The 26,080-nt window shown below is 50.8% G+C and overlaps 1 protein-coding gene, 1 long non-coding RNA gene and 1 other non-coding gene across 3 annotated transcripts in view; all 3 read right to left on the bottom strand.

Moving 5' to 3' along the window:
- Window positions 1-2,295, bottom strand: part of LOC104016585 (rho GTPase-activating protein 7-like) — a 52,085-nt gene extending 49,790 nt beyond the window's left edge. Inside the window, exon 1 of the mRNA XM_087759979.1 lies at window positions 2,058-2,295. Within this exon, the coding sequence (XP_087616105.1) occupies window positions 2,058-2,064 (7 nt within the window). The 5' untranslated portion in view covers window positions 2,065-2,295. The remainder of the gene's footprint in view (window positions 1-2,057) is intronic.
- Window positions 2,296-19,989: 17,694 nt separating this feature from the next.
- Window positions 19,990-20,061, bottom strand: TRNAD-GUC (transfer RNA aspartic acid (anticodon GUC)). Its single transcript has one exon. It is a non-coding gene; the product is annotated as a tRNA-Asp (tRNA).
- Window positions 20,062-23,998: 3,937 nt separating this feature from the next.
- LOC148055539 (uncharacterized) lies at window positions 23,999-25,397 on the bottom strand. Its single transcript, XR_015705260.1, has 3 exons — window positions 25,197-25,397; window positions 24,487-24,665; window positions 23,999-24,314 (listed from the first exon to the last, which is right to left on the bottom strand). It is a non-coding gene; the product is annotated as an uncharacterized LOC148055539 (long non-coding RNA).
- Between the last annotated feature and the right edge of the window lie 683 nt (window positions 25,398-26,080).

Below are 26,080 nucleotides of genomic sequence, written 5' to 3'. Positions count from 1 at the left end.
TTACGAGCAGCTCTCACCGGTGAACGGAACGCACAGGAGAGCAGATAGAGGCTGGCTTCTCCCTGCCCAGCACCCCTGTGCTGCAGCGGCCACGGGGCACAGTGGGTCCTTCCCTGCCGCTGGGCACGGCATGGCCAGCAGCTCGGCCCCTCCGGCCAGCATCCCTCTGGGTCGCTTCCCACCCATTGGTTCTATCAGCACTCGAGTGCATAATGTTCTCATGGTGAATATCTGGCAACATAACCCATTCTCCTCTTATGACTTTTAGCTTATGTCAACAATTTATTCATTTCCAAAAGACAAGTAATTTTCTACCTTAAAAAAATACACCTTTTCAACCATCTGGAAGACCTGTGTGTACCAACGGATGGATGCTCAGCCCTGGCCTCAAATACAGCAAACTAATTGTGTTTCTTCTCAGCTCTTGTGCTCGGCACATCACCAGGGTGACGAAAAGCAATGAGAAATAAATTGACTCAAAACTTGGCTGGAGAGCATCAGCAAACAGAGGGTTGAAAACTCAGCTTGATTTATTTTACAGAGAGGCAAAGGACAAGAAATATAGTGTTATTCCCAGTTGTGGTCCTGGCAAACAGTCCTCAAAGCCCACGCGAGAGCAGAGCTGCCGGCGAGGCCGGGCAGCCGCGGCCCCAGTGGCTGTCTGTCAGGGGAGCGTCGCTGGGAAGGGACGGCATGACACTAATTCATTTTCTAAAAACATTCACTGTAACACTTTCACCTCCTGCCCAGAGAATAGAAAATGTTTTACATGGAGCGATAAAATAAAAGCCACCATCTGACATGTAGACACTTAATACCCTCCTACAGATCCGTCAGAGTTACTGTAGGATTTTTCCAGCATTACAAAGCAAGCCCTCGGCAAAGGCGGGAGCTGAAGCTGGCCCAGCTGACGGCCGATGCAATGCCAGGATTGCCCCAGCACGGGGGCACCAGCCCCCGCGGCTGGGGGTGCTGCCGAGGGGCTCCAGCCCTGCCCAGGGTACCCGGGCACAGCAGCAGCGGGGTGGGAGAGCAACCAAGGGGTCGAACCAGCTGAGACAGCAAACACATGCTCAACCTGTAGCCAAAAATCTGCTCCTGCCATGGGGAGGACAGGGAGGACCCGGGAGCATGGCTGAGCGTCAAAGCCTGGAGCAGCACCCACTGCCCCTCTCCGGCCCCTGCTCGTGCCAGGTGCCAGGACAGCCACCCCGCTGCTGCAGGCTCAGGCACCCACTGCAAAGGTCTCCTCCTCTCGGCTCTTTTCCTCCCGGCAAACGGATCACTTTGCCATTACTTTTCAGGAAGAGGCATCAGTGCTCAGGGTGACTTCTCCGATGCTGATGTTTTCCCAAGGGCTGACAGGCTTTCCCCACACTGCTGCTGCTTTCCCACCACCCCATCCATCCCCTGCGGGAAAGCCTGTGCCTGCCCTGCCTGTGCACGCACAGGCAGGGATGCGACCTCAGTGGTGAGCACTAAGGGTCCTGGTGATCCCTGTGAGGAGCCTCCAGTGCCCTCTCCTGCTGCCCTGCCCACCCGGGCTGGCACTCACAGTGAGACACAGAATGTTTTATCGAACGAAGTAAAACCTCCATTTCTTGGCCAGCACATGGAATTTGATGACTAATGACCCGTGCGACGTACAACAAAACAAACCCCACGCACCTATATCCGTGCACAGGGCAGGGCGCGGCTCCCCGCTGGAGGGGAATCCCCTGCCCTGCTTGGGACCCTCACGCCGTGCTGCGGCCCTTCGAGATCAGACTCTGCTGTAGCATGAAATGCCCCACGTGTCACGGGGCTGCTTAAGCATTAGGTTTAAAAATTTCTAATAATAACTGCATTTTTTTTTCTAAATCCCAAACAAAATCTATCACTGTAAAACTTTCTGTTTTCTGTCTGAATGAGCACAGGCAGAAGCAGCACATCCCAGGTGGGAAGAGGCGGACTCACATCTTTGCCATTCCATCCCCCAACACAGCTCACGCCCTGTTTTGCAGTAATAACATTAAAGAAATAGAAGAATCAAAGAAAGAAAATAAACCTCCTCCTACCTGCCATGGGGAGAGTGAACTGCAACGTATCGCTGTCCTGTGCAGAAGTTACTCCTCTGTCCCTGCAAGCGAGCAAGTCCTGCCTGGGGCGACTGAACTCCAACCCTGTCTGCTCGCCTTTAAGCAGGACCGCCAAGATCCCACCCAGGACGGGGTGGAGAATCCTCCCTGGGAAAGAGCAGCTCGGTCACAGCCCCCTCCAGCCGCTCTTCGCATCGCGGCGGGGCTCTGAGATGCCGTTTCCTTTCCCTTTCCCTCGGAATGCATCCGCAGTCCCGTCGCCTGCCCTCTCACGTCAGCATCAACAACCCAGTTGGCAACAGGGACTGAGTTTGACAGTGCCAAAGGTGTGGGTGGCACGGGCCCCGGCAAGAAATACTGTCAGGACCTAAATGCAGGACACATATAGTTTAAATCAGCTGTGGGACAGAGAGGAACGAAACGCACAGAGGTACTCGAAGCACTAGAGTTACGACAGTGAGAAATCCTCGATAAACTGGAGCGTGGCCCAGCTGAATGAGCTCAGCGCAAAGCACGCTGCCGAGGGCTACAATGCGGACACCACCCCTGACGCTCTGCCGAGGTTTGCCAGAGGCAATGGGAAAAGTATGCTAAATCCAGTGCTCTTAGCTGAAACTCTTTTACACAGCAAAGGTTATTTTCTTTAAAACAACCTCTATATCGAATTCACTTGGGTTGGAGAAGAGGCAGCTGGTCAGTTTGAATTTATTTCGCAGTGTCTGTATGGCGAGGGCAGCGGGCTCACGGCGAGACCGGCTGCGGGAAGGCAACCGCAAGCGGGTGAGGAGGCAGCACCCACCTCCAGGCCAACCCACCTGCGCGCTGGGCGGTTTGGGGTGCCACTTTTGTTTTCAGGCAGGTAGGGACTAGAGGATGCTAGTAGCACATTTGGGCATTAATGTGTTTATTGCCCGCCACGTGCATTTATTCCATTTTGGACCTATTCCCTCTTCATTTGAGACTGAATTGCCCAGCAACAGGCAGTTGCCACAGGCCCAAGGAGAGCAGTGGGTCCCTGGCTTCCACCACCACAGTTCGCATAGGGGAAATATTGAATTTACAAGAACAGTGGAGAGACAGAGGGAGAAGGCAGGTAGCATACAACAGCAGACATCTCTGCCGTTCCTGCTCAGAGACCAGATCTGGTCCCTGGTCTCCGTTTTCAGCTGCTCACAGTGCACAACAGATGCCTGACGGGGCACCAGAGCTCATTACTAATTAACTCTGTGCCACACAGTCTTGCACCAGGTAACAAGGTTAAGCACTAAGGAAGGAAAAATCCAAAAACGTTCCAGGTCCTCGTGGCTGCCAGACATATATAGCAAACTGAAATAACTCCTGATGAGTTTCTGCTTGGAACATGCTTCTGCATCATTTGTGGACGGAGACATCCAGACATGGGTCCTGGTTATCCTGACTGGGATGTGGTTAGGATAGCCATGGACTTCAGCAAGATACACTGGTGTGATGAGAACAGAAATTAGCTTTTAATTGCTTTTAAAATAGGATGTCTGAAAGAACAGTCTTTTCTGACTCCAGAAATCAGAGGAAATGGAGACACAATCCTCACGCAGGGCACCCGTCAGAAAAGGGGCCCAGAAGACAGCGTTACCCTGGCTGACTGGGGGTGGCACCACCTGGAGAAGGCAGTGTTTTGCAGGACGCTGGTACCTGCACCACTGAACCCAATGAACGCAGTGATACAGAAAAGAGAATAATTACTCTTCAGAAGAGGAGCAGAACCAAAGCCAAGCTTTGTGAGCAGTCCCACCGCCTCGGGCTGCTCCCCGCTGCCATGCAGCTCTGGGGCTTTCCAAGCCACATCTCCCGCGCTCTCGTGCAATTAGCACTAACGCGAGAAGACCTGGCACCGCTGACTCGCCAGGGCTGGGCCAGCGGGACACCAGCGCTGTGTCTGACCTATTGGGTCTCTCCTAGCCAGCCCCCATTTCTGCAGAGCTGGAGGGGACCGTCCCGTGGCTCCGTGCCTACGTGTGACGCCTGCGCCTGGTCCCCGGAGGCAGCCTGACCCCGGCTTCCTTCCCAGCCTCTCTGAACTCCCGGGCCCTCGGAGGAACAGCACCGCGATATTTTTAGCCTGTTTACAAAGACAGAGCAGTACATTTCTGCGCAGCTTGCAGTGAGTGAGCACAAGTTGTGTAGTCGGTGGGTCATCTGGAAGCCATCTGGGCAGCAACACAGCGGTGGGTTGCCTGGGTAGATGCTGGCTTCAGGGAAGGAAAGAGAACCAGAAAGAGCACCAGGAGAAGAGGACCATTTTGCCTTTCCTTTAGTAAACGTTTCTTCGTCTGAAGCTCCTCCAAGTGCCAGGACCCGGCTCTGCAGGAGCAGCGGCACCACGGGAGCACTGCAGGCTCCTGCTGCTCCCCTCTGTCATTGCTGGAGACCACGAGGCCAGAAGGAACCGCAGAAATCCAGTAGCTGGATCTTCTACATGGTCTCCATTTATCCACAGCATTATCTGCTTTACCAATTATTTTTTTTTTTAATTGCGATGCTTGGGCTAAGCACAACAGCCCAGAAGCAACGGCAAAAGTTGTCTGAAAAGTAACCAACCTTCTTCAGCTCCTCCTTAAAGTCTTCTGGAGTTTGTGCACACACATCATGTTAGTGTTTTGGCCATCCTGTCATACGCGGAGCAGCATAGCATCTTCCCCTTTCTTTGCAGACCTTTTCAGGGTCGCTGATACCTATATATTCACATCTTAAATACTTTTTAATTGGAGTAGTATTGTCATATACGTTGTTTGCATACAGGTGTGCCTCTGCAGGCTTGGAGTCCCCATGCTTCTGCGTCTGGCCAGTGCTGGGCGGAGGACACCAGGCAGGTGCCACTGGTCCAGTTCAGTATGACTGCACTAAAGCTCGTGCTGTAACACCAGTGAATGCCCTTTGTCCCTCTACCCGCACTTACAGGTGGTGTGGTTTTGTTACAGTTAGCAGGTTTTGGTGCGGACAACGTTATAGTTCCGTCACCAAATGCCACTTCAGTCCTGTAACACCTGCCCGTGTGGCAAGGGACTGGGGCCGCGCGTGGCAGAGCACTGGCTGATGTTCATCACGCTTCCCTGCCTCCCCTGCCCTCAGACCTGAGCCTCTCCTTAAAGGTACTGAAGGGTGTCTCCAGGCTTCCAGCTGGGTGCACACCAAAACCTGCTCCGCTCTGCAGCCAGGAGACTCAGCCCAGGTAGTCATCGCTTGCTCTTCTTCACAGAGTACGGGCAAGCCGAGAAGCAGCCGAATTAGAGCTCTTGCATCTGGTGCAGAGTAGTAAATACTACCCATAGCTCTGTCCCTTATGTTTAGGAAAAACCCGTCCGTGCTACTTTCTCACAGCCCAATGTAACTCGCGTGCAACTGTCTGTTCTGGAAGGTCGGCCGGGTCAAAACACAAGATGTTTCATCTCAAAGCAGGGCTCGGCAGAGCTGTGTGCTCAGACAGAAGCCCAGCAGAGGCCGGGCTATGGGTGGCCGATACGTACGGGTAGGGAAAGGATGTCTTGGAAGGAGGCTTGAGCCAACACAAGTCTCTGGTGGTGACTGCAAGACTAGAAAGGTGGGGAAATCTCAACCCATACGGAGGTAAATCACCCTACAGTCACTAAAAAATACATTCAGAGGCCCTGGTCTTAATGCTCGTGCAGGGAGAGCTGGGCAGGTCAGATGTGCTTGGTGCTGTGCTGAGATGAGCGGGAGCAGCGTGGGCTCAGCCCAGGGAGAGCGTCTCTCCCCACCTGCTCAGCCAGCCATGGCAGAGGTCTGCCCTGCTCAGCGAGAGCCCCAGGAGCTGCTTCAGCAAGAGGGTTCCAGCTGGGAGAGGAGGCAGTGACCTGGGTGAGTGAGGGGACAGCCTTGTCCCGCTCCTGGCTGTGGATGGCTGCCTCTGCAGCACCCCGAGCATCTCCAGCCCAGGCCAGGTCTCACCTCCCTGCCACTCCCACCAGACGTGTTCGGGGCTCCACGTTAGGGCTCTGCAACATGCCCTGCTGCCTACAGAGCTGCCGGCACAGCAAAGAACGCTGCTCCTACCCCCTCTGTCCTGTACAGGCAAGGCAGGAGAAGAGAGCACCAGGTCACGATGCAAATATAAACCCTGTAGTGACCTCCCTTGAAGACAAAGCAAGCTCTTGCGATGCCCGTGGGGGAGCTCCCCCCATCCAGGGTCTGTCAGACCCCGGGAGAGGATCTTGAGCATTCAGCGCTGCAGGCGCGCTGTGCAGAGGCAGCACGGGCAGGGGTGTAAGCGTTTCTGCCCAGCCCGGGTGGGCTGCGTTAACCCCGGGGACGGGGCTGGGCCAGGTACTGCTGGGGGAACGGGAGGCAGCACCCACAAACCGGAGGGAGCCCTCCCCTCCAGCCAGCGCTGCCTCCCAGCCACCGCCCTGCGTCAGGGATGCAGCATGGGCTACGGCACGCTTCATTTTTTTAGGATTACGTACAGCTTTGCCAGTCTTTGGGCAGAAGGGGAGGGACCGCTGTCTCCCGGGATGCTTGTGACAACACTGCAAAATATTTGTCAAGGCAACTGGCATTCTGGAAAAAGCCCCTGACAGACCAGGGGAGGAGAGACAAGGGGTGCACCTGGCCCCCCACCCCTTCCCAGCGTGGCAGACGGGTATCTCAGTCCCTCTGCTCCTGCGAGCCCAGGGGAGCCTCCTGGGAGACCCCTGGCACGGAGCACAACCTGCCATCCAGGGAAAAGGAGAGGAGCCAGCCCCAAACACGCTGCTAAATCTTTGCTTCCCAGCCCTTCGTACTACGCAGCGGTTGGACTGGCAGAAAGTGACTTGTTTCAAAAGGCTCTGGTTTGTCTCCCCCTCGAAAGCTCTCGGCGTGGTTTATATTATGTCCCAAAACAGAAACAAATGGTTGAAAGTGCGGCTCACTGCAGGAGTTTCTTCCCTTCCAAATGCAGCCCAGAATTACTCTGACAAAGCAAGGAGTTTGTCATGCCTAATTTTCCCCCATCTTTCTCTAATGGAGGTCTATCAAACACAGTATATTAAAAAGAATTTTTCTCCTCTGACAAATAACAGGTCGTGTTTGATATCTACAGAAATTTGAAAAAAATGAAGCTCCAACCTATATCACCAACAACGGCACACGTACCAGCACAGCCCTCGGGACAAAGGCCTGCGCTTCTGGGGCGCGTGCTACGGCAGCAGGGAACAGCTCTGGCCAAATGAAGTGCCAGAACGGCTGTTGTGAAAGGCTCAGTAGAATTAAAATACCTTAAAGAGCAGAGGTCCAGATTGCCAAAAGCCCATTAGCTCGTATTTGGAATAAGAGATGATTTCTATGGATTTCTAAGATAGCTACAGCTTGGGTTTTTAAGAATTACCTAAGTTGTGTCACCCTGGGAGAGGATAGGCTGAGTTCAATCAGATGTATGCACTTTTTCATAGGAAACTTTTGAAAGAGTCTCTATTTTTGAAGTGTTATTTTCTAAAGCAAAACATATTTTGATATACCATTTCTCTCAATGTGTGTGTGTGTGTGTGTGTGTGCATGTATGTGTGTATATTTTCCAATTAATATCAGGATTACTATCTTACAACTTCTTTCTGAGAAACAGAGTTGCAATAAGCTCTAGTCCTGAAGGCTGATGCTTGTGTTATGCTCCAGGGCCAGAAGTGGGAGTTTGTGCCTTTACTCGACCCGAGGGCAGAGGGATAACACAAACCTTCCTGGGAAACAGCAAGTGCCTGCGCTCTGAGCTCCTCGAAAGGCTGAGCCTTATTCATACCACCTAGAAGTGCTGTAATCGACGTTCTGGCTATTGTTTTACAGAAGAAAGAGACCATCCACCTGGCAGAATTTGTGTTCCTTCTGCCCCTCAGTAACATCCATGCTCGGTACTCCTACTGCCCAGCACCTTTTGTGTGCGCTTGCTAACACACAGCCTGAGAGCTCGGAGTATACGCCTTGTGGACAGGTAGCTGGACAGTTAGGTGGACAGATAGAGGTATTATTTTTGACATGCTAGAAAGGCTTCCTGAAAAACCATGCAGGTTCAAGTTCACACCTTTCTGTAAACACCAAAACTCAAGAGGAGCCCAGGACTGGCCCTTCGCTTTGTCAGCTCAGGCTGATTCCCTGAGCAGCAGCCACCCCAAAATCCCAGTTGCACCGACCACACCATTCCCAGATTTCCCAACAGCACCAGGTAGAAGGAAAAGACGAAAAGAAACCTTTAGAAAATGGGCTTTGTGGCAGTCATTCCTAAGAGCTTTCCATGCTTTGGCTTGTAGATACCAATTACACTTCAAGAAACACCAAGAAGATACTAGAGATGCTGATGTTAAGAAGTGAAATGGGAAAGTTGCAGGGTCAGCACCCTGAAGGCGGGGTCAGGCTCTCGGATCCCAGGAGCCCTCTTGGGCTGACCTAGTGTGGTTATTTTAATTTTTTAACTTTTTAAAGACAAATCAATGCTAAAGTCAATAAAAACAATCTGCTGTTGTTATTTATTTGTTTGTTTTAAAAGACAAGACAACATGAAGGTAAAAATCTGCACTTAGCCAGGGAAGCAAATTGTTTCTAAGGGTTTCTGCCATGCATTTGCATCTGTCAAGGGCGAGAAGGTCTTGGTGCCAGCCAAAGAAACCATTATATATATATTTTTTGTCCAACAGTTGCAAGTGGCTGTTTCCGTATGCTTGCACTATGCAGTGTACCAGAAACTTTCCTGCAAAGCACAGGCACCAGACAAGCTTCTCGGGGGGTGCAACCAGGCGTGTCCCCGCGTGATGCTTGGCACCAAACCCACCCGCCTGCTCCTCCTGGGACTTGCCCACTTCCCGGCGGCGCTGATGGAGCAGGGCTGCGGCACAGCCACCCCCAGTAGCTCCTGCTGGGTGTGCGGCCCCACTACCTACTCTCTTATTTTTGCCCAAGTTGTTCATTAGAATCCTCGTGAACATCAGCAACACCCAAGAGCATAACGGCAACACAATGGCCTAACGGCAGAAGGAAGAAAATATGAACTGGAACAGGAGTTCCCTATTCAGCCTGACATCAAATTAGCTCCTGCTGCAGTCAGTGCAGGTAAAAGCTGAGTAATGGATTTTTTTTTACCCCCTGTCCACTAAAAGCTTTGGAGTTCTGTCCTGGCTTCAGCTGGGATAGAGTTAATTTTCTTGCTAGCAGCTGGTACAGTGCTGTGTTTTGGATTTAGTATGAGAATAATGTTGATGACACACTGATGTTGCAGTTGTTGCTAAGCAGTGCTTACACCAGCCAAGGGCTCTTCAGCTTCCCATGCCCTGCCCGGTGCAGAAAGAGCTGGGAGGGGGCACAGCCAGGCCAGCTGGCCCAGGCTGGCCCCAGGGCTATTCCATACCATACGGTGTCATGCCCAGTATAGAAACTGGGGAGAGTTGGCCAGGGGGCAGCGATCGCTGCTCGGGGATGGGCTGGGCATCAGTCGGCAGGTGGTGAGCAATTGCATTGTGCATCACTTGTTTTGTACATTCTTTTATCATTATTATTATTTTCTCTTCCTTTGCTGTCCCATTAAACTGTCTTTATCTCAACCCACGAGTTTTACTTTTCCCCCCCCCGATTCTCTCCCCCATCCCACGGGGGGCGGGGAGGGTGATCGAGCAGCTGTGTCGTGCTTAGTTGCTGACTGGGGTTAAACCACGACAAGTTCAACTTAAAAATACCCTCAGCACTGCCTTCCCATGCTGGGCTGCCCACAGTAGTTGTTAACAGGACACGACAGTACTGTGTGCACTCAGAGATGCTCTGGAAAGGTTTACCTCCATCACACCTGGGTTTATCCAGAACTTCTGTATTGACATCACTCTGAAAATCTGCCAGATCTGAAATCAAAGCTCTGGAAGAAACTCCTTGTATTCACCTACCAACTATTCCTCACTGCTCCCAAGAGGGCATGTGTTTTTACCACAGTATACCAGGCTTAAAGTCCCCAAAGCTCCTTCCAGCAACATTGCTGTTCTGGAAGGAGGTTTTATTTAGCGTGTGTTTCATAAGCACTGATTTCATCCTGCCGTGGAACGCTCACACTTCTCCCCAAGGAACAGGCCAGCAGTGTGTTAGTCTGTGCACTAACTAGTTTCTCGGAACGTGAATTTTTGCTGTATTGTCCCAAGCTCTTTGTGCCTCGTTAGCCAAAAGCTGGTATCTAAGGGAATGTTTCTTCGTTTACTCCTTCAGGCTAATTTCTGGGCTTGTGCTCACAACTGCTTGCAATCACACAGCTTTAAGCACTACTCGTGCGCCTCGAGAAGAGGCTGTTGGGCACTGCGCAGCTGACTGACACCTTCACGTTTTAAAAGGTCTACAAAACTCCAGCCAAAGAACAAGTATAAATATTGAAAGCTAGAAATCAAATTGTAGACAAATCTGAAAATTTGCAGCTTTATATACAAACCAGCAGTTCAAAAAACCCACTTGGTCCCACAAGTGAAAAAAGCAGCACAGGTGAAGGTAAGCACTCTGGTGCGACACACCAGCACGACACACAACACAGCAGCATTAAAAGGAGCACATTTGCCAAAAAAGTAGAGGTATTTTTCATTCCTTGATCAAGGCCATAGCCCTGATGTTTGATTCACACCAACACAGGATTAAATATGCCTTTGGACTGACCTGCAAGGCGTTTTTCCCTTGCGCTCTTCCAGAAGCCATCCCACGCCTTGCTGGTGGAGCCCCCGGGGTGGTCGCTGAGGCATCGCCTCAGGCGGGGCTTGCCCAGTGCCTCCATCCTCGCCCGTACGGATCCAGCGTCTCGGAGAGAAACTGCAGCACGTTAGGACCACAGCAAAGCCATTCTCCCAGCTTTTGCCTCTTAAGCGGAACTGGGAAAGTTTCTGCACGGGAAAGTCTGCAGGCAGTTCATGACCATCCCTCTGGCAAGAGGGGAGCAGAGCCCGGGGCAGTGGCCCCCGCCGGGGTCCCCACCACGGAGCTCGGCCCAGCGCTGAGGCTTGGCTCCCACCTCATATAAACACAGCCGTTCCCTACCGCGCAGGGTAATAAATAAAGCGCGAGGCTACGCGTGTTTCTGGGAGCACCGTACCTTTGCGTTCCCAACGGCTCTGCGTTAACCGTCTGTGTAACGGCTCCCTCCTCCTTTCGGCGCTTGCTGATTTACAGTGTCTGCGCAGTAAGTCGCGTGCCTGCCATCTCCTTTACTAGTATGCAGTTGTTTGGGATGTTTTTTGTTGGGTTTGCGGGGTTTTTTTTAATATTTAATTTGAACAGAGAGTCTGGTCTAGAAGTAGAATGGGGTGTTTCCCCTGTGTTGTGGGCTTCACCTGAGTGAAGGTTTTGTGCAGAGACCATTCCAACAGGAGAGGTCTCCAGGACTCGGATTAATCAGTTACCAGAAGAACATCCTCAGAGAAACCCTGCTCCAAAGGCACTTCTCTCCTGTGCTCTCCACTCTCTAAGCAGTGACGGGGACATACGAAAATCCTCTGCCACATACCCGTTCAGTTACATGCCTGGGAATAGCGCCCACATAAGTATGTTCTGACAAGAGCATGCTGGAAGAAGTAAGCAGCACACCCAATCATTAAATTCAGGTTTCCTCCCCATTTGGGATGTGAGAATGAAATAGTTTTACAATGGAAGCCGCTGCATATGTACAAAAAGCAAATACCTGACACGTAGCTCAGCACTGATGAAGCTCCTTGGCAAAAATCAGTCCTGGAAAAGAAAGTAATTAATGGGGAGAGAACTTCAGGCTGCACGCATCCACCATTTCTATTTCTGGCAGCAGGTTTGGGTCTGATATCTCACAGGAAGGAGTTTCCATGGTATTTGTTGAAGCGAGTTCAGCGCACAGCAACCCTTACCGGGCTGCCCCAGCACGGACATCACTGACGCGCATGCGCCTGTACCTCAGCTGACAAATCACCAAACCCTCGCAGCTGGATGCTCCTCACCGAGCATCTGGGGGGGGCCTGAGAGCACCACGGAAGTCTTTAAAGCAGAGGCCTTAGGTTGTGGACTGATGCTGCAAACCTGCATCCTGATCAAGACAACTTAACTGATGTCCCTCAGCGGAAGAAAATTCAAGGACTGGAGGTGCAGCTGCTGACGGGCTCAGCGACTGCTCAGAGGCTGCGAACTGCAGCATTAAGCATCCCCTCCTCAGAGCCACTGCCTGATTCAGACCTGTAGAGCAGAGCAGACCGAGTAGTCCTCAGCCACGTGTAATGCATTTGATACGACAAACTTACTTACATGCATAGCTGATTTTTTGGCCTGTATTTCTAAGACACTTGGAGTTAGTATCATGTCGAGGAGAAAGCACTAAGTATATGCTTCCATTTCAAGAAGTTTTTTTGGTTTTGGACAAATGCAATCCCCAGATATAACCACAGGTGTATCTGGGCCACGCAGGCAGCCGTTCCCCACTCCTCCCTGCCAGGGAAACGCTCTGAGCAGCGAGCTCGTCCTGCACAGGATGGTTTGCAGACACCTCCCTGGCCGCATTCAGGATGCATTACAGGGAATTACCCTTCCACGAAGATGAGACTTAGCATGATGAAGGCATTTAGATTTAAAACTGACATAAGCAGCCACCTGAAGAGTGATGGCAGACACACACATCGCAACTCGTGCAAGAGGCTGGTTTCCATCCCGGTGCCCGGTGAGCTGCGTGGGGGACACAGAGACACCCTGAGCCCTCTGAGGGCAAAGCGGAGCTCCTCGCAGCTGGGGGCATCACACAGCCCTTAGACACGGCTGCTGCTCGGGGGAAGGAAAAAGCATCACGAGCAGCTGGGACAGAGGCAGCAAAGGAACAAAATTATGTTCATTTCGTTCTGCTTGATACATTTAACGTCACCTCCCACTGTGGTTATGCTGGCAATGCTTCTAACCAAACGCAGAGCTTTTTAATATTAAAAAGCTGTTAAATGCATTTTGTGCCACCTGCAGAGCTCTGCTTCAAGCCTGATCCCGGGGAAGTGTAGTTTTCCTTCTGCTGATGAGAAAGGGTTGTATTAGTTTTAAAAGGGCAGGAACGGAGGAGTTCTGGTCGCTGCTGACGTGCCTCCTCCCCATGGCAGCCCTTCTCCGAGACAGACCCATAACGTGCCGTGAGCCGCCGGTGGCAGCTCCTCCGTGCAGCCCCTCTGCTGCGGGCAGTGCCACGGGCAGCACCGGGCAGCGCCACGGGCAGCACCGGGCAGCGGGCAGTGCTGGCCATGCTGCTGCCTGCACCAAGGGCTGCGTGCCGCTGGGATGTCTCCCGCAGACAGCCGACAGCTCCCTGCATGGGGACAGCGAGCAGTCCTCCCAAGGGCGCGGAATGGCCTTCGGTTCTGGTGCCTCTAAGCAGCCCCAGCCTCAGCAGCGCTGGCACGCTCCTGCCGTGCTCTACAAGCTCGTTTTGCTTCATTTCATTTTTAACTTGATGCCTATGAGTCTGTGGCAGTCACCTACAATTTCATGGCGATATCGCGGCTGTAAAGAAGAAAATCTGTTTCATAAAGCCAAAAAAATCAAGAATGAGCAGTCAGGCTATTCACATAAAGGAACTAAAGTACCTCCCGTTGTCTCCCAGACATGACCCTTAAACATGAGGCAGGCTAGAAATAAAGTTGTGGCTAGGAAAAAGCAGCAAAGTCGCTCACATTCCTAGAAGATTCTCACATTCGCATCTCTGCCTTGGGACTCCTGCAAGGGCCAAAACAGTTCCCAAACATCGGGCCATTTCGAGATGAAGCAAACATCCTCACTCAGCAGATGCATTCAGGTAACGTTGGCATTTTTAAATTACCCAGAACGGTAAAGCAACATATTTGAACAAAAAAAAAGCCAACAACTAGTCATTAGAGTCACTGCAAAAATAATCTGAACCTGTCCATGGTACGAAAGGCCATGATAGAACGGGTTTCATGTAACCATTTAGCATCTCCCTTGTGGAGAACTCGAGCATCTGGATTTCACCTGCACCCAAAGGAGACCGTGGGCGTGATGGTTTAGCTTGAGCTGGCTGCAGATGGTAACCGCGTTTTGGATGCTGCCATGCTCTCTCAGAAATATTTAAAGGGGTGTGTGAGCATGTGCATACTGTTAAAAAAGATAATTAATGACTTAGCAGCTAAGGTTAAGCTTGAGTCATTCTTTTGTCCAAAGAGACAGCTTTATTAGCCAGCACAGAGGAGTATTTATTCACAGTTAAATAAAAAATATACAGTTCGAAGATAGGCGGCTGGGCATTGGCATCAAAACACGCTGATAGTCTCAAGTAAGAGGGATGTCTCATTTTTCTTTACATGCAAGATTTGGCCATCTCAACTGCTAGATACCCACGTAAGAGCTTTCCTTCCCATCTCTAGTCTAACAGCTAAAGCTGTCCTTTCCCAAACCAGACCATGCCAAGGGAGAGGTTTCACTAGCAGAAGGAGGTTATAACTAGATCAGACATCCCTAGTTAATGTTCACACTCGGAGCAAAGAACAAACCTGCTATCTGTCGTCCCTAACATTATTTACAAATACCATGGTGATAAAAGCAGCCTGTCTCTCTCTTACCCCAGTCATATTCCTCTGTTACAAACAGCAACACGGAGGTCGCTTCTTTCCTCCTCAAGAGCAGTGTTCAACAAGATTTTAGGATTAATTACTCAAGGCAGGAACAAACAGCACTGTGTTACAGAATGGAGACAGATATATCGGCAGTTGCGTTTTCCTGGGCAAGTCAGCTGTCACGTCTAAGGGCTGCCTTCACAGAGCAATTGAAGTAGCAATTACATTTAGTTAAGCCAGTCTGAAACATCCATGGGAAGGCTTTGGTCACCTGTTGTAAGCTTATTACACTGAAACGATTTAATGTCCTCCTGCACTGCGGGTGCGACCCCCGTCACCCAGCCGCCGGCTGTCCGACGGACGCTGGGACATACCGCCCTCCGGACAGACCCGCCGCACGGTGGGAACGGGCTGGGGTGCTGCACCCGTCTGATTGCTCAAATCTGTCTCCTATTTTGGATTCATTGCTTCCAAAAAACACAAGCCAGCACATGCTGTCACCTCTCTGCCAAACCGGGGGGGATGGCAGGCATCAGCAGAGAGCCTGGGGAGAGCTGGAGGACCTAACGTCAGAGTCACAGAAAGGGCAGAAACCAGCAAACGGTCACACAGGCTAACGTTCCCATTTCTTCCCAAGCAAACACATGCTTCCAGTTGGCAAAGGCGAGAGACCTGCAGGGAGCAATGAGTGAGGACCGAGCTACCGAGCGCAGCAGCCACAGCCCTCCCAGCTCTGGTGCCTCTGCAGGGATGCGGCGGTCCGCAGCAGGGGAACGGCAGACCTCCATTAGCTTTACTCTAGGGAGCACATAGCCTGGAGCATTGATGGCTGGAAAAAGAGTCCGGAAAAGGCCCAGGGCCAGAGCTGCTAAAGTGAGGAGGGGGCTCAGCCTGTCCGTGTGAAAAGCCCTGCTGGCACGGTGAACTTGCAAAGGTCTGTCTCCCTGGACAGCTGAGCTGCCGTCCGGAGCAGATGCTCACCTGCTTCCCATAACCCTTCTCTCCGCTTCCTTCTTCCTTCACTCGGAGAAGTTTATGTTACATATTACATTCCCAACATACAGAACCTGGCAGTAGCGTAGTTATTTGTAGTTTATACGAACAAAGTTTCATTTAATACCTTTGTGGAAAAATTGTGGAAATCAATGGAGTTCCTACAGTGGAGCCTGCTGAAGCCAGGGTACTCACGTGATGGACAGCTGGGTGCTCATCAACTCTTATTTTTCAGCCAACTTGTTCTTCTGACACCCTTAAGTTATGGATTTCCTTTAAAATTATAACTGTCATATAGGTTTGGTTATTTAAAATTTTGCTTTACCATAATTGTTCTGTGGACGATATGAAACTTTTACACCAAGAGAACAGCAGACAGCCTTCCAGTAGGGCTGGGGGTCTGTGCCAGCACAGGCATTTTCACGCTATTTTAAGCATTTACAAGTTGTCTCAAGCCTTAAACAATAAAAACATCAAGTAGTGACAGTGCACTGAACTCAATACTTTTTGCTATTCAGCTAGCCTAGTGGGAACACGCTGGTGCAAACATTGGAACGTGAGCACCAGCCGGAGGCATTGCCTTCGGCTGCCGCCACGAGGCGTTTGCCGGGCGTTAACCAGAACCGCTGGATGCGCACGAAGGCGAGACCCAGGCGCTGCTGCCCTAGAAGGAAAGGTATTAGCTACAGCCAGGGTGCTGTTATGGTGAAGGAACACAGATCTGCTTTCATAATAGCGCCGGGGCTGAAGGTGACAACAGATGACTTAAAAGGACCGACGGCAGGTTTTGCAGAAAAAATTTAGAGGCTTAAGGAAGATTTTATTAAGCCTAAATCACTAAAGAAAACTTGTTTGAGCAGTTTCACTTCATCACCCTGCCAAGGACAGGGTTTGTGGGGAGGAGAGGTACATATTGCCCAGCGTTACAGAAGAGCCCATCGCACGTCCGCAACACCTCCCTCTGCTCTTTCAGCCTATTCCGTGCATCACGTCAGGCTCGCAAGTGCTTTTACTGGCACCACTGGACAAATAATTCATTTGTACGTGATAGAAACACAGCCATACCAAGCGCAGGGGGCACCAAAGGGCATTTAGTCCTGGCTGGACCAGCTCGCCCGCCTACAAACCCCGCTCACCCCGTCGCAGCCCACCCGCAGGCTCGGCTGCAGGTGCTGCGAGGAGCGCGGAGCTCCAGCCGGGCCAGACCTGCATTCAGCGAAACGCTTACAGGCCTGATGGGCGCCGGGCTGTGTGTGCTGCCAGCTGAAAAATGCAGCGCTGCAGGCACTCAGCCTCTGCAGGCTTTCGGGAGTGTCTCCAGGTGAAGATAAGAAACTGGGACAGATGTGGCCAGAGCCACAGCAGCAACTCCTGAACACTGAGGAACAACGTGCCGGGGAGAGGCTGTGCCCTGCAGAGGTGCTCCGTGGGGCGCGAGGGAGTCACCTGATTAAAAAACCCAACACATTTTTCAAAAAACAGGGATTGGAAAGTAATGTTTAAAAAATGAAGGCATGTTTTCCAGCAATTTACCCAAAGATTACCCATAGCCAAGCAGCAGGAAAGCAGAGTCCAGAGCTGAAAGAATGATTTCTTTAATTTATTTTTAAAATAAGATGCTCTCAGTTTCCCAGGAAATTCTCTAAAAGGACAATATTGTGCCAAAAAAAATCAGCTTCAGTTTTCATAGTCTCAGAATAACACATTTATAAGCCTATACAGGCTAAAAATTGACAGCTCAAGAGGATCACCACGTCTCTGAAGACAGAATGAAGAGCCATGAAACAAGTTATTAGAGCCTGAAAAAGATATTCCCTTCGAGTAAAATACTGTTTTTGTATGCGTGGGAGTAGGAAAGGGTAGGACAGCAGTCTCGTATTTCTTCAGAGAACACAGGCATTTGAATGAAATCATGAAAGATACTATAAAGTAGAATCATATTTCAAATAAACATGTAAGTGACAAGTGTTATTTCAACACATCTGGTTTCGTATCTGTTGAAAGAGCTGTTAAGAGGTCTCTCTAAAAGCACTGGAATTTTTTTTGCTCCAGCAACGCTTTCCATCAGCGCAAGCTGCCGTGACTGGGCAGGAGGCTTTTACGTGTGACATTTCTTTTAGCATTTTGTTGATACCCTCTGATTTGGAAAAATCTGCTCCAATTCCTACAATCCACTAACTAAAGTGACTGGAGACCAGTGAAGTGTTAATCAAATATTGCCAGGAGTGCCTGAAAGCCCTACTGTGCCATCAAATTGCATTCTAACACAAATCTTTTCGACGTTAAACTGCACGTCCCAAACGTGAGAGCCCACGAAGCGTGAAACCCAACTTTACCTTCAACATCGCATCTGTTCGTGGAAGGTCATCTCTACGCCAGTGTTTCGCCTTTCAAGGAGCGAAGGCTTACCCTTTCCTCCAGAGCCGCCCCACCGGTTTATGCTCACGTCGGGCAGAGCTTGCTGGCAGCAGGACCACGAAGAGCGGCACGCACCGCACATGCAGATCCTGCAGCAGCTGCGTCAGCCTTCTCTGAAGAGAAATTAAAGACCTTTCTGTAAGTCACTTCAGGTTTCAGATCACACGCTCAGGAGCAGGCTCATTAACGAGCACGTGCTGCCGTCGGCTGTCGCGGCTCTGCCTGTGCCGGCGGCCGAGGTTCCCCGGGGCCAGCTCAGCGCAGCAGCCCCGTGCCCTCGCCTGCGGCGGGCTGCAGGCACGCCCCAGGGCTGCCCCAGACCCCGGCGTCCCTGGGAGCGCTCCCAGACACTGCAGGTGTCCCAGAGCACTGCCTAGGCTGGATAAAACATAGTTTAACAACACTTAGCAAACATATTTGAAAATAACCTTAGAACTAAGCTGAGATAGGTTCATTTCTTCACTGGTTTCAGCCTCCCCGTGAAGCCCGCCTGGAACCAACCACCACTTCTAGGAGAAAGAGTTGCAGAAGCCAGCACAAGCTAACAGATGATCGCTAACATGGTGACCGAAGCAGGTTTGGATTTCTGTGCTCCAGGAGAGCTAGATCAACCTCTGCCGGTACAGATGGGGGACGTGCAAATTTTCAGGGAGAAGCTCTAGGACTGGGGTTATAGCTGTGACCCCTATTGCAAACACATCGCTTGCAGTAAAACAGTCAATCAAACTCTTGCTCATCAAGCAACTGAAATGTAAGTATTCTTTCTGTACAAGATATTTAATAATTCTCCCTGGAAGTTAGCAAAGACTTGACAAGACGCCTGTGACTCAGCGGGCGTATGCTGCAGAGACCCCCCGCACAAGTGAGACCTGCAGCTGCCCCAGCCCGGATTCGCTCTTTCAGTCCCAGAATCTCACATTTTCAGTCGCAGAACCTCACATTTTCAGTCCCACACACCAGTATCAGTCACCGCCTGCAAAGGCGACAAAAACTCTGAAAGAAAAACAATGAGAAAACTCGAAGAGAGGCGGTGGGATTCGCTCAGGTGGGTGGATGTCGGCAGCCACCAAGCACAACCCGGCACTGCCATCCCGCTGCGGTACCCGCGGGACCCAGCACCAGGAGCCTGCCGAGATCCGGGCCATGCTCCTTCAGACTCGCAGGCCGGCACCAAAGGTTTTGCACGGTGCTGTCTGGGCGTCGCAGCAGAGGCCATGGCTGTTTCACCGGGTTCGCATTCCTAGGACCCAGCGCCGAACCAACGCCAGCGCCGGGACTGCAGGAACAACTTCTGCAGCCGCCAGCGTACCACGGACCAGGGTTTGCTCCGAAAGCAGAGGCGGCCACGCAGGTTTCGCGGTGGGCAGCTCACTTCCGACAGCAGCTGAGCTACTGAAGCGGGGTGGCTTTTTTATTTTTTAGAAGAACCTCTCGGAACTATTAGGACTCATATATGTTTACTGGGATGGTTAAAAAACCCACACAGTTTTCAGGTGAAAGCTTGCTTTCAAAAATGGGTTTTGGTCAAAATTTAAATGCCTCTGATGGCTGGCATATAAATTTAGTAACGGAGATGATGATAAGGACGTGTGGGCTTGAAATAAGGTACAAAATTGTAACAATAAGGGCAATTTAGGTCTCACAAATTATCAAGGGTTGTAGCAAATCACTGGATATTTTTAAAAACTAAGGGTAGATTTCTTCCAGAACAGGCACTAGGGGCAGCTAATCAGAAATTCATTAAGCAGAACGCGACTGCGTGTGCTACGCAGCGTCCGTGCTGTCGCACCACCACGGCTCCTGCCCCGCGCACCGCCCAGCACCCTGGGCTCCAGCTGGTCAGCCCCTCTTCTCACGCACCGGATCCGACCCTGGACGGACAGAAGGACAAATAAAAACCTGCGAGAGGGCAGCAGATACTCCCGCAGCGCGGGGCGGCCGGGCCGGAGATGAAAAGGGTGTGCAGTCTCCCCGTCGGGGAATCGAACCCCGGTCTCCCGCGTGACAGGCGGGGATACTCACCACTATACTAACGAGGAGCGGGAGTAGACGCCGCAGGCCGCTTACTTGGCGGGCCCTGCCGAACATGGCCGCCCGCCGCGGGGCCTCGCCCGCCGCCCTTTTCCCGGTGCCGCTGTTGGCTCTCGTCTCCCTCTGCCGCTCTTGCTGCAGGTCACTGCCGTTTCTCCGGCTGCAAGAATCCAACCTCGGCAGCACGGAGGCTGCCCCAAACGCCCGGGCAGTGACTGCTTGCCCTGCCTCGGCCTCCCTCAGGCGCGCAAGCTCTGCTCACGCCGGCTCAATCGAGAGCTGAGGCCCGCTGCGCTGTTTCAACTGAGAGCGCGCTCACCACAAACCTTCCCGTGCCAGGGCCGAGCGCGGGCTTCAATATTTGCGTTACAAACGTACGCACGCATATATATGCATAACGTCTATAGGTTATACGCTTTAAAGAGCACGTAAGCTCCGCCCCAGCGCTTACTGCGGCAGCCTCAGTCCAGAATCGCGGCTTTGTTGGTATCAAAGCAAGTCAGGAGACTGCGTTCACGTGCGTAAGAACACGATGCTGCATCGCATCCGCCTCCATGGAAGCAGCGTGTCAGAGTCCGAGTTAAGATCTATCTCTAACAGCAAAAAGGTGGAAAAAATTTTTTTCGGTCAAGATGCAGAAACTTTTCCTTCCCCACCCAACCTGCTGTCAATTCTAGAAAACTAGGAAATGCGCACTGAGAATACTGGGAATACTCAACAGAAGAGACTTCACTTCCAGATTTCACAAGAGCTGAAGAAGGTAAAGGAAAACGTAGAATCACAGAATCGTTTAGGTTGGAAAAGACCTTGAAGATCATCGAGTCCAGCCATAAGCCTAACAGTGCCAAGTCCACCGCTAAACCACGTCCCTCAGCACCACGTCTACGTGACACAGAACCACGTGGGGTGAGCACTCAGTGTCACTGCCGTGGGCACATGCAGGAGGGGGCTCCCACCCGCCCGGATCAATCCAATCCAGCCGTGGGCAGGGGAAATCACCACGCACCGTGGCCTACAAAGCCATGGGTGGGAAATGAGCCATTATTGTTGTGTCAGCATTAATTTGGGGTTTGTAAATTGATACAGAGGAAATGGACACAGAACTGAAGCGCAGCCACAGCTAGTGAACTGTCACCAAACAGCTTAAAATTAATACTACATAAATTTCCCAGGCTGGAACATGCTGTGGATGTTTTGTGACTGCGTCTGTGTGCTAAGGGAGCCTCCCGCATACTGCAATGTTTGCCTACAGCTCCTCTCTTGGTCTGGCAGCTGTTTGCATTGGCAACTCTCTGCCCTCCTTCCCCATGCAAGGTCCCAGTACGCAGGAGAAGAGCAGCTGAAAATGGGGAACCTGAGATCACACACCTTTTGTGAGATCCCCAGAGGCCCCGTTCTCACCCCACCAGAGCAAAGAGCAGCAGTATTTGGTGTGAAAGATGCTTATAACATCTACAATACATTCCTGGTGGAAGCTGGAACTGATTTTTTTTAAACTGTCCCACAGCAGAACTTAATATCTATTTGGCTGAAGGTTTTTTTACTCCATCCTTCTCCATGTGGTCAGTTTTGCTCTGGCAGCAGAATCAAGCCCTAATCCTCAAAGGATGCGAGAACTGCAGGACCGAAGTGTTTTCCTGTCTCGTGTAGGTCTCAGTTTGAGCTGACAAACAAATACCCATAAAACGTCAGAGACAGCTGGGGTGTTAATGCAGAGGTAGTAACGGATTAATTGAGAAAAGCTGAAACAGCTACAGCCTCCAGCTGTCAGCTCTACACCTCGAGCCAGGGATGGCTAAACGGCTTCTCAACTGATCCCATTTATAAGTTTATAAGCAAAAGGTCTCACTCTGTTAAAATTCGTCACCTTTCCCAGTAGATCAGAAGGCGATGCTAAGCCTCAGCCTACTGCAGGACCTCTGGGCAGGAGGCCCTGCCTGGGAGTCACCCACACCAACCCCTGCGAGCGGGAACTGTGGGAAGGGCGGGCAGCGTAAAGCAGACTGGTTTCCAGAGGACAGGCAACAAGTGGCTCTCTTAAAAACTGGCTGCCATTAAATACCCCAAACTCAAAGATTAATCAATTGCAATTTTAAATAAATAAATTTAATGGCCAGAAAAGAGATCAGGTTATTAGATGTTGAACACTTGCAATTCCCCTGGTACTCACTTACAAAGTACGGAGTCTTACTGACCGTGGGGTTTTTTGTTTGTTTGGATTGTGGCTTTTTCCTCCCTTATCCTTTCCAGTAAGACGAGGTGTGCTCTACTCTTGGGGCATTTGTGCAGACCATTAGCTCAGCAATGTGCCTTTCATGAAAGACAAATCCTTTACGAAAGTCTCTGCTTAACCAGGGGACAAATGAGTAACAGCAACGTGTTCGGTGGCAAGAAGGAACAGCGGCACCCATGAGTGGCTTTGTGTTGTCCAGCCCAGCCACGTCAGAAGTCCTAGAGCTGGCTTCAAAACAGCAATTCGGCATTCGCCATACCCTGCGTGCAGCTCTCCAACGGAGACCTGAAAAGTCTATCTGAAGAAGTAAAGCCTTTCCCCCTTATTTTTAAATTACTGCTGTAAACCCTTGCACCTCCTACGCGTTCCCTGGGCAATTGTATTGTCTGCTATCAAATGACATGAGTAACTCTCCATGATAGCAAACCAGACCAAAGCCTGTGATATAAAAAGCACATGAACAGATTACGTCAGAGACAGCTCGATAATTTGCATACCCGGGCACGTCTGGGTTATGAAAGACTCGCAACCTTTTATACGTTTAATACAGCCCCTTCAGAAAAGTGAGGAGAACACTGTATTACTCACAGATTGCAGGCTGATCCCCAAGCTAATAAGCAGCCATAAACCTGTAGATCTTGGTTAAGATTTTAAATCGGATTAATCCATTGCAGAGTGTTCCTTAAGTGAAATGTAACTCCATGGAAACTAAACGCAGAACTGAGCGAAGCCTCTCACCTTCCCCTAGAAGAAGGGGAATATAAAGTCTACCTACATAGACTTTAACCCCGTAGAAGAGGTTACACTTCTGCAGTGTATCCACCAGCCTGAGACGCTGAAACAAAACGTTCTTTCTAGTATGAAAAGTTACAGCCAGGTAGGTGATAGGACTGCTAGGGATTATCCTGGAAAGCGGTATGTCTACCCAAAATGAGAAAATGCAGAATGCTCTGGTTCCCGTTGTCCTGAGCTGACTGTTAGGGACGCATGGCCTCTGGCAGGACCTTGCCAGGGAATTCAAGTGAAGTGATAAGCTATAATAAATTGATCACAACAGAAAAGCGATAAGGGGCTATAAACTCAAATCAAAGTCAAATACCGTGGATGACATCAGTTCTGGGGTTAACAGCTAGCACTGCTTCCAGGTCAATGACACTGACTTGGAGTACTTTTTAAAAGCAACAGACTTCATTTGCTGCAGCCAGTTCCTCCAGTGACACCTCTCTCCTACATCTCTAACGCCACCGATTTGGGTATTGGCTCTTTGCATTTACTGCGCAATGCGCCTCTCCTTGCATTCCCTTGCTAGCAACGCCTGCTTCCTTGCTGCTCCCAGGCTTGCGTTCCTCCGCTGCCGCCCGTCTCTGATAACCAGTCTCTGGCCAAAACCCAGGGCCATTCACCTTGATATCGCTCACCCTGATACACTGGTCTCCTTCAACAGAACCACCCCGTTTTGTTTGCTAAGCCCTGTGATCCCCAGTAACAAGAGACACAGACAAGGCTACAATACGGTACCTTCTTTGCCTCAGGTTCTCACTTCTAAGGTTTGCCCTCAGGAGCAGGAGCGGTGGGAGCAAGGCATTCCCCGCTGCAGAGGAAAGCAGTTGAGGACCCCTGGAGCTGGCTGGGCACGCACGATACCGTGGGACCAGAGAGGCTCCATCTGAGGGCGAGGACGGAGCTGACCACTGGCAGGTCATGGCCACCAAGGGAGGTTCCTGACGGTGGAAGCAAGGCAAATGTCATGCCCATCCTCGGGAAGGTGTATGTGGGGTGGTGTGGGCTGGTCAGCCTCCCCCCAGTGCCTGGGAAGGCTGCAGAGCAAGTCTTACTGGAAGACACATCCAGGCACACAAGGCAACGACCAGGAACAGCATGGCTTTACCAAGGGCGAGTGGTGCCTCACCGACCTGACAGCTTTCTGTGATGGCTGGCTCTGCAGCCCATGGAGGAGAATCGGCTGTTGTTCATCCTGACTTTAGCAGGGCCTTTGACGTCACCTCTCGTAGTTAACTTAGAGCCAAACTGGTGAAATACAGAGTGAATAGGTGGACAACAGGGTAGATGGAAAATTGGCTGAACAACCAGACTCAAAGGGCTATGACAAGCAGTACAGAAACAACTCAAATTTTAATTTGCAAATAATTTCTTAGATGCTTACTCTGCCTTAATATTGCACAGGCTGCAGGCCCTTTACCTTTCAGGACTTGCAGAGGCTGGAGTGTGGCTATGAATCTTCACTCTCTGTATTTCTTCCCCCTCGGATGATGGAATGTATTTCATCATCTGCTTGAAATACGCTGTCGTTGTGGATCTCTCTTCCATTTGGGTTTCATCATGCAAAAATCTGCCCCTACTCATTGCTCAATGTGTAAGCTGTTTTAGGGCAAAAAAAATGATTTGTAAATCTCGTTTATAATTACATAAAGAAAAACAATGTAGAATGCTGCAATAAACCATGGCCGAAAGCTCAGCCAGAATCTGAAGGGTTGAGAGGGTAAAGACACCACACAGGTATCTGTCCCCACATTAAAAATTTGCCAGGTTGCTCATCAACTCAAGCATGTTTCTGAGGCCTTAAGCGTTCTCAGTGCACACGATTCCTTTCTACATGGCACAGCTTTATGTCCTTCACAAGGAAGGCACCCTCAGGAGCTGAAGAGCTTTGTTCTGTCTTGGAAAAGAGATTTTTACCTACAGAAAGTTGGTATTGCTTCTTCCGTAACTGCTTACGACTCTGCCGTAACAGAGGTACTCTCATCATTTCCCTTCCTGCATCCGGCCTCCAGGGCCCACGCTAGGAGTCTGGGCTGGCCACCGCCACTGCAGCCTCCCGGAGGCAACTCGCCCCGTGACCCTGTACGGGAGCCACCATTGCCAAATTCACTCTCTCAACTACGTACTTACAGGTTGCGTAAAAATTCTCTCCCGGAGAGGAAGCAACACGGATTGCCCTGTAGCCCCAACGATGCACCTCCCCGAGGCAGGGATGCCGGCGGTGCGGCAGACACTGTGCTGCGTCCCCCGGCATGGCACTCCGTCCGCTCCCTCCAGACTGGAAAGAGGAGAGCGCGGTCACCCACCCCGGTACCTCCCGCGCCCTGCGCACAAGGAGACGGCGGCTTCTTCATGCCGCAGCCCGAAGTGGCAGACAGCGGATATACTTCTTGAACGCCTGTTGATGGACAGAAACGCCTTTAGAGCAGGGGTGTTTCCCCGCTGGGACAAAAGGCAAACTTCATTTTTAATCTATAGTTCTAAAAAAGAGGCAAGTTACAAGGATTATTAGAGGTTTGCATTTCTGAGTCCAATAAAAATTCAAACACAGCTGGCTGAATAGTCTTACGGTAAGAGGAAGTCACTTGTTTCATACAAACTTTTTTTTTTTTAATCAGATCCACAGATAAGGTAGAACTAAATGAAGCTCACCCAGCTTACCCCGCCAGGAAGCAGTTAAGGACCCCAGCTGAAACGCAAACCAGCTTCCACAAAAGGCTACTACGGTTCACTCAAAGAAAAAAGATATATTTCTGCATTAAAAAAAGAAAAAGGCAAACCAAACAAATCAAGACCTCATAAACTTGTAAAGGAACACGTATTTCTTACAAGCTCATTTCCCCTAGGTAAAAGGAATCACTGCGGTGCAGAGCTCCCCTTTGCCAGACTCGATGGAGATACAACACAGAATGGAATTTTCAGGGTTTCGTCTTTGGCAGTTTAAAGCAAAGATCTGTAGTTTGGATGGCTAAATTATTGGTATGGTGAGCCCTGCCGAACAGTCTCTGACACAG

Source organism: Nipponia nippon, unplaced genomic scaffold (genome assembly GCF_047370975.1).
Source record: "Nipponia nippon isolate SJK-2023a ecotype South Korea unplaced genomic scaffold, ASM4737097v1 scaffold_21, whole genome shotgun sequence".
NCBI classification, from domain to species: Eukaryota; Metazoa; Chordata; class Aves; order Pelecaniformes; family Threskiornithidae; genus Nipponia; species Nipponia nippon.
Note: the sequence above shows the minus strand (reverse complement) of the source record. Positions and strands in the feature narration are given on the sequence as shown.